We start from the raw sequence: 12,939 nt of genomic DNA, 5'->3' as shown, positions 1-12,939 counted from the left end.
TCTGAGTACATGAAATTGGTTACCAAAGCAGTGACAGTGAGGTAAGTGAGATTTCCAAGTACCATGAATGTGCAAACATAATGCCTTCTTGCAAAACCTGATTGCAGTGTAAATGTTAGCTCTGTTCCCATCAATACTAGTTTCAGTACTAGTTTCAACACTGACCCCAGAGAAGTGGAGATTTCATGACAGTCAGTATTCTGAGTGGTGTTAGATAAACTGTATTATCTGCCCTGTTTCCCTCTTCCTTTGGGGAACTTTAATTGGCCTTTAAGCGAGACACTAATCTTCTTGATACTTTTTTTTTTTTAATTCTTTTTCATTAGGTGACAAATTGAATCTAGCAAAAGTACACTCTAATGAACATTTATCCATGGTATGTAATTGGATTGCAAATTCTATTAAATTTAGGAGTTGTAGAAGGTGCAGCATTTGGATTAAAGATATGCTAAAAGACAAATCAAAATGAAAAACACAAAAGAGGAACCACCGTTTTGTCACAAAGAATGGCCGAATCTCCTAAAAAGGATGATAATTTTTCAGAAAATGGCTGCTGGCACTGCCAATGTAGCCGCCATCTTAGGTACTGGCACTGCCGTTGTGGGCTGCATCTGCCCCCCCTCTGCTGGCTGAATGCCAGAACTGCTGCTGATCTCACTCAGAGCTGCCCTTCCATTAACTCTTGTTTCCCTATTTGCCCTGTTTGCCCTGTTACTGTGTCTTCCTCATCACTAGAAATTTCTGCATTAGAATTAGAACTAGACCTCCATCATCTACCTCTACTATGTCTAAAAACAGAGCACCTGTTCGCTGCACATCTCTCTTGGTACAGTGTCATTAATAAGAACACATTGATTATTACCAATAACAGAATCACGTATAGTAAATAAATAATTCTGGGGTCCCAGCTGCTCACATAACTCTCTGTAACAGGAATACTGAATTCATGTATTTCTGCAGGAACAGTTACAGTCACATTATCATATCTTTTAAGCCAAAGAAATCCTAAACAGCGGTCATACAGCATTTTCAGCTTGTATTGAAACCAAAGGAACAATTTATATGCCAAGTATCTACCTAGCTCATCCACCCTGACTGATATGCACTATTTGTGCAGCATCACAGTCAAAGCAGAATATATCAAATGTCATAAAACCCAAAAGAGCTTCATTTTGCTTCCTTTATCTGAGCAGGAACTAATTAATCAAGCTATTGCTCCATGTTGGACACCAACTATTTTGTAATGTGATGGGTTGAAGTTCCCCCCCAGCATTAACTTTGTCAGGCCAACTCGGTTAGAAGCAAATGGAGCTGTATTTACAAGCAAAAACTACACTCTAGAATGGAATGCAATGAATATGTACAAAATATACAGTATTTACAATATTATACAGATATTTACAACTAGCAAACAACACAAGTACCCCGGACAGAGACCAGGGAAGCCATTCCGCTGCACTCCCCCTGTCCCACAAGAGAGAGAGAAGCAGAGAGAAACCACTGTGTTAGACTTAACTAAACAGCTCAGCCAAGTCCAGCCGACAAGAAGGTTAATCTCTCCTGAGCAACACAAAACAGCAGAGAAAAGAAAATTGTTTAGGTCTTATTCTAGATATTTATCCAATGAATTTGTTTAGAATAATCTTTTGTTTTCCTATTTACACCCAATATTGATATATTTATATTTTTCTATTTTTCTGCTCAAAATCTGTATCTGAATTTTAAAGGCATACCCTAAGCCCACCACAATGCATTTCTGAGGTGTTTTGAATGAATATTCAGTGAATGCAAGATAGGTGGGAGGGTGGACTGTAGCCAGTGTACTGAAGAGTAAATGATGTGGTGACAAAAGGTAATGCTAAAGACCAATGAATAATGCAGACTGAAATATATGCTAAGAAAGACTAGAGAAGCCAAATTATTTTTCTACTCACGACCCTGGGATGCATCAAATAAGACTTCTGTTTTCAGTAATCTGTTTTGTTGACTGACAAGAAACACATTTAACCTGTCATCATTAATACCTAGAGGCCTGGAAATCTGCCTGATGTCAAGACACATCATTGTGAAAAAAAAACAATTTGACCTTGGTTGATTTGAAAATGTGTTATCTAGCTTGCCCAGAAGCTTAATTGTGGAGGAATATGTTATGTATTTCCTTTACACATTGACATCAAAGGTAAAGTATTTTCCAACCTTACTGCCATTCACCTCTCAGGGGATTTGGATTGCATAATGCAACCCAAATCTTTCAGTGTAGCAGGTATTTCTACTTGTAAAATGTATGTCTCATATATTTTGGAAAAAAAAAAAAACCCACATCTTGACATTTTTTGTCATAAAGATACCATTTAAAAAAAAACAAACCAAAAACCAAACCAAAGCAAACCAGCAAACTCCAAACCAAAACCAAACCTCAAGCACAAAAAACAAAACCAAACAAAAAAACTAAACCACCACCCCACAAAACTATTTAAATCTATTAGAAAGAAAGGACTAATTATTTTATTATCAATGTCTGGATAAATTTTAATTCTACTTTCAATCACAGAATCATAGAATGGTTTTGGTTGGAAAAGACTTGAAGATCATTAAGTCAAACTGTTGACTTAACACCGCCATGGCCATTAAAGCATGTCCTATAGTCTCATAACACAGAGTTACCATGTGTTAGTGACAATGTCACCCATTTAGTTTAAAATGATCATAATTTATGCCTAAAACTGCTAGAAAGAAATCATAAGATGCAAATGGACTTTGCTGTAATAAATATGAAGCAACTACCAACTAAGATGCCAGGCATTTTAACTGAGAGCTCCTAGCTGACACAAGAGAGCAATGGCATGCTCCTGATAGAGCATCCTCTCTTGCAGATTTGAAACATCATGCCACATTGAATAATATTTTACATATTTAAGACAGCAAAATCAAAGCTCTAACCTTCAAATGATATCAGGGAAACACAAAATAGAGTTTCTCATCTTGAAAATTTCATTGAGCAAGTTTGTAGAACCATTTAGAAAAAATACAGCATGGCATTTGCAGAAGCCTGGAAAGGCCATCATATTTCAACCCACATCTGGGAAGATTGCTTCCCCCATACTGTACTCACTTGATTCATGTCACTATAGCTATCACATTTATTGACAAGACTGTGTGATCATTTATTGGACACTTCTGTGAAGAACAAAAAAAAATGCTTTTATAAATATATTAATGGCAAAAGGAAGGACAAGGACAACCTCCACTCCTTGGTGGACATGGAGGGGAATAAGATGAGGAAAAGGCAGAGGTACTTAACACCTTCTTAGCCTCAATTTTTTAATAGCAAGATAGGTTGTCTTTTGGACAAATGGCCTCCTGAACTCGCAGATGGAGTCAGGGAGCAGTATAGTTCCCCTGTAATTCAGGAGGAAGTAGTTAGAGACCTGCTTAGCCACTTGGATCCCCACCAGTCCATGGGACCAGATGGGATCCATCCTAGGGTGCTGAGACAGCTGGCAGATCAGCTGGCCAAGCCACTTTCCATCATTTTTCAACAGTCCTGGCTCACTGGAGAGGTCCCTGATGACTGGAAGCTGGCCAACATGATGCCCATCCACAAGAAGGGCTGGAAGGAGGAGCCAGAGAACTACAGGCCTGTCAGCCTGTAATTTTTTCTTCACTTTCCGGGGGTAGGAGAAGGCATGGCCTCTCCCTTCCAACCCTGACACAGCCTGACCTCAGTGCCAGGCAAGATTATGGAACAGGTCATCTTGAGTGCAATCACACAGCACTTACAGAATGGCCAAGAGATCAGGCCCAGCCAGCATGGATTTAGGAAGGGCAGGTCCTGCCTCACCAACCTGATCTCCTTCTAGGATCAGGTGACCCACTTGGTAGATGTGGGGAAGGCTGTGGATGTAGTCTACTTGGACTTCAGCAAGGCCTGACACACTGTCCCCCATAGCAAACTCTTGGCCAAGCTGTCAGCTTGTGGCTTGGACAGCAACACTCTGTGCTGGGTTAGGAAGTGGCTGGAGGGCTGAGCCAGAGAGTGGTGGTGAATGGTGCCACATCCAGCTGGCAGCCAGTCACTAGTGGTGTCCCCAAGGGGTCAGTGCTGGGCCCCATCCTGTTTAATATCTTTATTGACGGCCAGGACAAGGATATTGAATCCATCATAAGTAAATTTGCCGCCGACACCAAGCTGGGGGCAGGAGTTGATCTGCTGGAGGGTAGAGAGGCTTTGCAGAGGGACCTCAACAGGCTGGACAGATGGGCAAAATCCAATGGCATGAGATTTAACACATCCAAGTGCTACGTTCTGCACATTGGCCACAACAACCCCATGCAGTGCTACAGGCTGGGGTCAGAGTGGCTGGAGAGCAACCAGGCAGAAAGGGACCTGGGAGTACTGGTTGATGGTAGGCTGAACATGAGCCAGCAGTGTGCCCAGGTGGCCAAGAAGGTCAATGGCATCCTGGACTGGATCAGGAACAGTGTGGCCAGCAGGAGCAGGGAGGTCATTCTGCCCCTGTACTCAGCACTGGTTGGGCCACACCTTGAGTCCTGTGTCCAGTTCTAGGCCCCTCAGTTTAGCGAAGACTTTGAGTTGGAACGTGTCCAAAGGGCAACAAAGCTGGTGAGGGATCTCGAGCACAAACCCTATGAGGAGAGGCTGAGGGAGCTGGGGTTGCTTAACCTGGAGAAGAGAAGGCTCAGGGGAGACCTTATTGCTCTCTACAACTACCTGAAGGGAGGTTGTAGCCAAGTGGGGATTGATCTCTTCTCCCAGGCAACCTGTGATAGAACAAGAGGACACAGCTGCACCAGGGGAGGTTTAGGCTGGTTGTTAGGAAGAAGTTCTTCACAGAAAGAGTGATTTGCCATTGGAATGTGCTGCCCAGGGAGGTAGTAGAGTCACCATCACTGGAAGTGTTTAAGAAGAGAATGTATGAGTCACTTGTTGCCATGGTTTAGTTGACTAGATGGTGTGACAAGTTAGGCTGTGCCTTTAAGAAAAGGACAGCTGCAGAGTTCTCTAGCTGAATGTTTAGGTGTAAAAAGGAAAACAAAGATTAATTCTAAATGAATTTCATTGGTCAGATGTGAGATGTAGCATATCAAATACCACTAACATTCTTTCTCTCACTCACTTCAGTTTCAGTCTGTTCTGACTTTCGTTCTTGGCCAGGCTGCATGCATGTCACAGTGTCACAGTATCACAGTATAACTAAGGTTGGAAGAGACCTCAAGGATCATCAAGTCCAACCTGTCACCACAGACCTCATGACTAGACCATGGCACCAAGTGCCACGTCCAATCTCCTCTTGAACACCTCCAGAGACGGTGACACCACCACCTCCCCGGGCAGCCCATTCCAATGACGAATGATTCTCTTGGTGAAGAACTTTCTCCTCACCTCGAGCCTAAACTTCCCCTGGCGCAGCTTGAGACTGTGTCCCCTTGTTCTGGTGCTGGTTGCCTGGGAGAAGAGACCAAGCCCTTCCCGACTACAACCACCTTTCAGGTAGTTGTAGAGGGCAATGAGGTCACCCCTGAGCCTTCTCTTCTCCAGGCTAAACAATCCCAGCTCCCTCAGCCTCTCCTCATAGGGCTTGTGCTCAAGGCCTCTCACCAGCCTTGTTGCCCTTCTCTGGACATGTTCAAGTGTTTCGATGTCCTTAAACTGAGGGGCCCAGAACTGGACACAGGACTCAAGGTGCAGCCTAACCAAAGCAGAGTACAGGGGCACAATGACTTCCCTGCTCCTGCTGGCCACACTATTCCTAAGGCAGGCCAGGATGCCATTGGCCCTCTTGGCCACCTGGGCATACTGCTGGCTCATGTTCATGCGGCTGTCGATCAGCGCCCCCAGGTCCCTCTCTGTTTGGGAGCTCTCCAGCCACTCTGACCCCAGCCTACAGCTCTGCATGGGATTGCTGTGGCCAAAGTGCAGCACTCGGCACTTGGACTTGTTGAAAGCCATCCCATTGGATTCTGCCCATCTGTCCAGTTGGTCGAGGTCCCTCTGCAGAGCCTTTCTACCCTCTAACTGACTAACATCTGCTCCCAACTTGGTGTCGTCTGCAAACTTGCTGATGACTGACTCAATCCCCTCATCCAGATCATCAGTGAAGATGTTAAAGAGGATGGGGCCCAGCACTGATCCCTGGGGGATGCCACTGGTGACTGGCCGCCAGCTGGATGTGGCACCATTCACCACCGCTCTCTGGGCTCGGCCCTCCAGCCAGTTCCTAACCCAGCACAGAGTGTAGTGGTCCAAGCCACAAGCTGACAGCTTAGCCAGCAGTTTGCTGTGGGGGACGGTGTCAAAGGCCTTGCTGAAGTCCAGGAAGACTACATCCACAGGCCTCCCCACATCCACCAGACGGGTCACCTGATCATAGAAGGAGATCAGAATAGAATAGAATGTCGACCCTGAACTGCAAACTGATAAGACAAGAATAACTAAATTTCTTAACAACCGCTTTGAGCTAACAAATTTCCCTTAATATTCTCATTTCTCCCTTTCTCCTTTTTCGCCTAATTAACTATTAGGGGAAAGGGGAGGAGGAGGAGAGAGGTTTGGGGGGGAACGCGGGGAGGGAATTCTCCTTGGGTGGGTCTGTGTTGTGTTATTTCCTGTAAATTCTTGTATGATATTGTAAATACTGTGTAATTTGTATATATTCATTGCATTTCATTATTGCTTGTAAAATACAGCTTTCCATTCCCTTCTCCTGCTGAGTTTAGTTGCGCTTTATGTGGGTGTGGGTGGATTAAACCATCACATCACTACAGATGGTGTTGGGTAATAGGTTGCACTCGATCTCAAAGGTCTTTTCCAATCTGGGTAATTCCATTCCATTCCATTCCATTCCATTCCATTCCATTCCATTCCATTCCATTCCATTCCATCCATTCTTATTCTACTTGCCTTTATTAGTACTATTCACCATGTCAATACACTGCTAAATAATAGATATCAAATTGCTACTTTTTAAAAAATTATTTTTTAGAAAATCCCTTTCTTCCACACTGTAGAACATAGCACATTGTAATGAGGTGCAGCAAGTGTATTGAGGCCTCAGGGGCAGAAGCCAGGAAAGCAGTAGTGGACACTACAGGAAGGTGATGTTGTAAACAGATCTAAGCAAGGTCAAGGCTCAACAAAGGACAGTGAGTAAACTAATCCAGAGCCTACTGAACACTGTAGCTGAGGCAAGAAATATTTCTGAAAACAGAAAGGACTTCTCAGAAAAGTTAGAAAGTATTCAATTTCTGTAAATACATTCATAAAATAGTTAATAATGGACATATTTTAAAGACATTTCCAAAATGACACAATATTATGGGTACATCAGTAGTCTGAGAATGTAAGTAAATGACAGTGAATTGTTGATGCATAACATCTTTGTTATATAGGGTAACATGTAAAAGTAGCTGATCCTACCTGAAAATATGTAAACTGGGAGTGATACAGGTCTGGATAAATATGAAGAGTGGTTCCAATTACAAGCAGCAACTCAAACTTGTGAAGAGATGAGCTAATGTATCCTGTGAAACCCAAACACCAGATCTTCAGAAGAGCTTCTAAATCAAACAGAACTGTAAAAGCAACCTAGATGAATATACAAAACAAGAAAGATGTATTCAAAACAATTAGTTAATTTCCAAGTTTCTATGTTACAATGTCAATGTCTAGCAAGGTTTTGTATGGCAAAAATAAAGATCTCCATTATACTTTACAAAAATGGTCACACTCTAAACAGAATAAGCAGATAGTAAGTGATTTCCTCATATTGGCTCATGTGCTTCTTGAAAATGTACCCTTCATGAAATTCTCTGAAGTCTCAATACAAACATGTAGCTTTCACAGTCTGGAAAGCAGGAAATGGGTGACCTCATTGCCCTCTACAACTACCTGAAAGGTGGTTGTAGCCAGGAAGGGATTGGTCTCTTCTCCCAGGCAACCAGCACCAGAACAAGGGGACACAGTCTCAAGCTGCGCCAGGGGAAGTTTAGACTCGAGGTGAGGAGAAAGTTCTTCACCAAGAGAGTCATTAGTCATTGGAATGGGCTGCCCGGGGAGGTGGTGGAGTCACCATCCCTGGAGGTGTTCAAGAGGAGAGTGGACGTGGCACTTGGTGCCATGGTCTAGTCATGAGGTCTGTGGTGACAGGTTGGACTCGATGATCCTCGAGGTCTCTTCCAACCTTAGCAATACTGTGATACTGTGAAATAAGTCGTCCATCCAGCTGGTCTTTCACTTTGTGTACACAGATAATTTGGGGAAAAAATGATGAGATTTTTCTTTCTTTTTCAAAATGTGAGGCAATACATATAAGCTGTCTGAAGAATTTTAAGGGATCTAAGGAACAAACTGAAGTTTATTGCCCTAGTCCACACAAAAGTTTATGAGCAGTGCTACCAGCTACATTATTCAGTTTCCTTAAGGAATGCAAAATAATTATCAGGCTTCAAATCTCCTCTGAATAATTAAATCAAGGCAAAATGCATCATAGCACTCCAAAGATCTCTTCACATTAGTGAAGAAATACTATTAAGAAATGTGTGTGTGATTTCAGATATAAACAGTGTAGGGATGCTTTCATGCTAATAGTCTCTAATGTACCTGGCCCATTTTTCAGCCCTTGCTCAGGCAGCTCAAGGAGTTTAGACAGAACAAAAAGTCAACTTTGATGAGACTACCTGTTTATAGGAAAATCTTTATCTAAAACAAAATGAAAATGTTTTGTAAAAAAATCTCTAAATGAAAGATAATTTCTAATCAAAACATATCTAACTGAGTCCTAAATGAACAAGGAGGTTGAATCTAGATATATGGAACAGCAGGTAGAAAGCAGCCAGAATTCAGATTCAGAGCAGGTGGAATAACAATGTCATTTAAATACACACATGCATACTTCAGAGTACATAGGGTTCCTACTAGGACAAGACTAACAAATATGATGTTAAGTGTATTTTAATTTATTCTAAAAATGTGTGGGAGGGAGCATTTGCATTTTACATGCTTGTCAAATGAATTCAAACCACTAGCACTTAAAAATGTACCAAATGGTTTGCCTAACATCTGATTACATTTATACACCTGTCTTCCTGCTGACAGAGCTTGCATTTTTTTCCTTCCTTATAATTAATTATAGCAGAAAATTCAGAATATCTGACTAGAACTTTTTGTTAGGTGTGAAATGAAATACAATTTTATAGATATTTTTCAAATCAGAATCACCCCTTTCATCGATGTGGAGACCAGGGAAAGGCAACTTCACATACGAAGTCAGAGCAGACCCACAAAGTAAGTATAATACCACCCTCCACAGATTGCTAACCCCCTTCTGCTTTGGGGAAGCCAAAGAGAAGCTATCAGGAATGGGCTGCTTCTTTGAGGTCTACCTCCCACTCAGTCACCTGGAACTTTTATGATGTTAATGCTTCCTTCATCAGTATTAGCTTTTGCCAGTGGCCCCTCACATTTTTTAATTTTTTTTTTTTTTTCCAGAGGCAGAGCTCAGTATCACCTAACATCCAACAGTGAGAGATCCAGCTAGCTGTCTTCATAACTGTGGCTTACTTGAAAGGTTATCAAGCTTTTGGGAAAGAGTAATTCTGAATAGGATCAGTGGGATAGAGTGACTGAGTGAGCTATTTCATTAGACATATCTGCTTCTAAAGCCAGAAGCTTCTAAGATGAATTTTATGAAATATATACCAAAAAGCCAGATGTGCTTGCTGTTATCTGTCTAGCCATTTCCTTTAGCAAAGGGAATCCTCACTGCTGTTGGCTCCTCAGGTAAGCTCTCTCTGAAGGGAAAGATTTTTGCAACCTAATCTAATGGAAAATACAGAGCCACAGCAGTGTATCCTATGCCAACCAGTTTCCCTCATTAAGGAAATGAACCGGCCACTGTGGAGTAAACCCCATGCTTGAGTATTCAGCCTCTTCAAGGCTCTTACAAGCAGTTTATTTCTGCACCTTGTGCTTTATTTTTATACCTCCTTTTCTAAGATACTAGAGGTCTGTTCTTGTTTGATTTTTACAGTGTTTCTAGTAAAAGCATTACAGGGAAAAAATAAAGAAAACCAAAATGGACAAAGAGAGTACACCTTACAAATAAAATATCTTTCTCTATTCCAGTCTAATTTACCTTATATATTTAGAAATGCAAGCATGTAAAATGAAAACAAATTACTTTTCTGACAATCTCTCCAAAAATAAATAATTTGAACTATGCAGAAACAGAAAAATATATATTTAAAGAAAACTGGGCATTGCTTATAGAATAGAATTGTAATACACTGGTCTGCATGATGCACTCATCTTGAATTACTAAACCCTGGCAAGCACTTCAGTCAGAAAAAATCCCCAAACCCTATACTCAAAATAGATATTGAAGAGAGTGTTTCTAGCACTGATTAATAAAAGCATAATTACACTATATATTCAGTGCCAAAATAGAAATAGCACATGCAATGTTTCCTATTTTGAATATAAATAGAACCAATGTTATTTTGTTAAGAATCTGGGCTCCACTTGCTCTATCCTAGGAATAAAGCAAAAAATGCCTACTGCAAAAAAAATTAATATAATTGTGTCAGGCCTTAATGCTGACTTAATTTCTTGTTTCTGACCTAGGATATTGTAATTGCTTTGGCTGGGATAAAATTAATTTTCTTCATTGTAATTTGCATGGTGCTGTTTTGGATTTGTGATGAAAATAGTGTTGATAACCCAGGGATGTTTCAGTTGTTGCTAAGCAGTGCTTTGCACACCATCAAGGCCTTTTCTGCTTCTCAAACCAACCCACCACTGAGTAGGCTGGAGGTGCACAAAGAGTCGGGAGGGATGCAACTGGAACAATGTGCCCCAGCTGACCAAAGGGATACCCCACACCATATGATGTGCTCTGCAATAAAAACTGGGGATGAAGAAGGAAGGGGGAATGTTCAGTTTGATGGCATTGTCTTCCTAAGTAACCACTGCACATGATGTAGCTCTGCTTTCCTGGAGATGCTCGCTGACAGGAAGTGGTGGATGAATTCCTTATTTTGATTGCTTGTGTGCGTGGCTTTGCCTATTAAACTATGTTTATATTACCTCATGAGTTGTCTTACTTTTAGACTGCCAGCTCTCTTCCCATCTTCATTAAGGGAGAGTGAGCAAGTAGCTGTGTGGGGCTGAGCAGCCTGGCAGGTTTAAAACACAACAGAGATTGAATTGAGTTTTCCTGTCTTTGAGGGACTAAATCTTGTCTCCTGGTGTGACTCAACAAAGATAAAATCACCTTTCCTGCTTGCCCAGACAATAGCTGATGTGTATTGGGCAGAGCCACTGGAACGACTCTCGGGAAGGTGCATAGATAAGGATTGCTCACCAGACTGCAGCTGTCCTGGAAATGGGCAAAGGCCAATTGATACTCTCTGGAATACACATACCTAAAAACCGTATAAAAGATCTGAGCAACTACTGGCTCGGAAGAAGGAAACGCAGAAGGAAAACACGTAAGGAAAAGACCTGGATGATGCTGCTGAGAAGGAAAACAGGAGAGAAGGAAAAGACTGGGGCAATGCTGCTCTGAAGAAAAACAGAGAGGATACCAGAAGAGAGAAAATGATAGAGACATCACCATGTAGCCTGGAAGAAGCAGATCAAGAGGAACCCTCTCTCTGTGTCCTAAGTTCTGACTGCTGCAACTCATGGAGCTGAAGAGGCTGCTCAGAGGACAACATCTCTTCTACAGCCAAAGCTACAACACCCCTCCTCTACAGACCCAACATCTCCTCTACATCCGAAGCTGCAGCACCTTTCCTCCACAGACTCAAACTGCCTTGGGGGGTGAGTGCTGTGGTAATATAATTCCTTTCCTCTTCTCTCTCTCTCTTCTTTCTCACCCATTCTATCTTCTCTCTCTCCCATTCTATTTTCTCTCTCTCCCCTTCTGATCCATCCACTTCATTTGTGTTATACAGACCCAACATCTCCTCTACATCCAAAGCTGCAGCACCTTTCCTCCATAGACTCAAACTTTCTTGGTGGGGAGAGGGGTGTGGTAATATAATTCCTTTCTTCTTCTCTCTCTCCCTCTCTATTTTCTCTCCCTCCCCTTCTGATCCATCCACTTTATTTGTGTAATAAATAGTCTAGCTGTTGATATCTTGGCCTCATTTGTGCCTCTAATTTCATAACACGGGAATATTCAAAAGAACTGAGTCTCTTTCCCTCTCCAGACCGAGACACTGTCCTCACTTCTATCCTTAAATCTGTAGGGGGTTTCATACGAGAATCTAAGATTTGTGGGGTTTATTCCTATGACTTATTCACAGGATCATCCTCTTTCACATCCATGTTTTTAAAATATGCTTAGAACTTGAGATAAAATAAAGATAACACATTTCTTTATTACTCTTGTAATTGTTGGCTAGGCCAACATTTACTAACATTCATACAAATTATATCTGTCTCCCAGTGGCGTGAGAGACAATAGAGCATGACGCAGCACTGATGTCTCTACAGTCTATGCTTTTTGGAGGGTTTGGGCTCTGGTGCTACATGTTTAACTTCTTTTTTGTTTTCATTTTTTGTCCCAGAACTGGTAAAATCTGAACTTCATAAGATTTTAAAAGATCAGATACAAATTCTAAAACTAATATAAGTTTAAAGAAGCTTATCAACTCAATCTGCCTTTAAAAAGAGAGATTCTTAAAGCATCATGTTATGGACTACAGGGTTTAAACTTGGGCACTTTAGCCCAACTCTCAAATGCAATTAGTCACATATAAGGACAAGATTACAAATCATTGAACTTTTTGACAAGACCACACCAATGACAGAGGAATCACAAAAAATATACTGTTGTCATGTGCTCTAGCCTGAGAATGTTCCCACTGCCTCCACAGAAGGACTGTGAAATTATCTAAGCCAGGAAAACTGCA

General features: G+C 41.7%; 1 protein-coding gene across 3 annotated transcripts in view; it reads right to left on the bottom strand.

Annotated features, from left to right (window-relative positions):
- The window catches only part of NALCN (sodium leak channel, non-selective), a 261,613-nt gene that overhangs the window by 109,823 nt on the left and 138,851 nt on the right, over positions 1–12,939 (bottom strand). For all 3 annotated transcript variants that reach the window (XM_068163255.1, XM_068163339.1, XM_068163429.1), the window contains one exon: positions 7,439–7,606. In XM_068163255.1, the coding sequence (XP_068019356.1) occupies positions 7,439–7,606 (168 nt within the window). The remainder of the gene's footprint in view (positions 1–7,438; positions 7,607–12,939) is intronic.

Source organism: Melanerpes formicivorus, unplaced genomic scaffold, assembly GCF_026170545.1.
Source record: "Melanerpes formicivorus ecotype bairdi unplaced genomic scaffold, bMelFor1.0.p_v2 SCAF_1, whole genome shotgun sequence".
Classification (NCBI taxonomy): domain Eukaryota; kingdom Metazoa; phylum Chordata; class Aves; order Piciformes; family Picidae; genus Melanerpes; species Melanerpes formicivorus.
The sequence above is the reverse complement of the archived record's forward strand: the minus strand, read 5'-3'. Positions and strand labels throughout refer to the sequence as shown.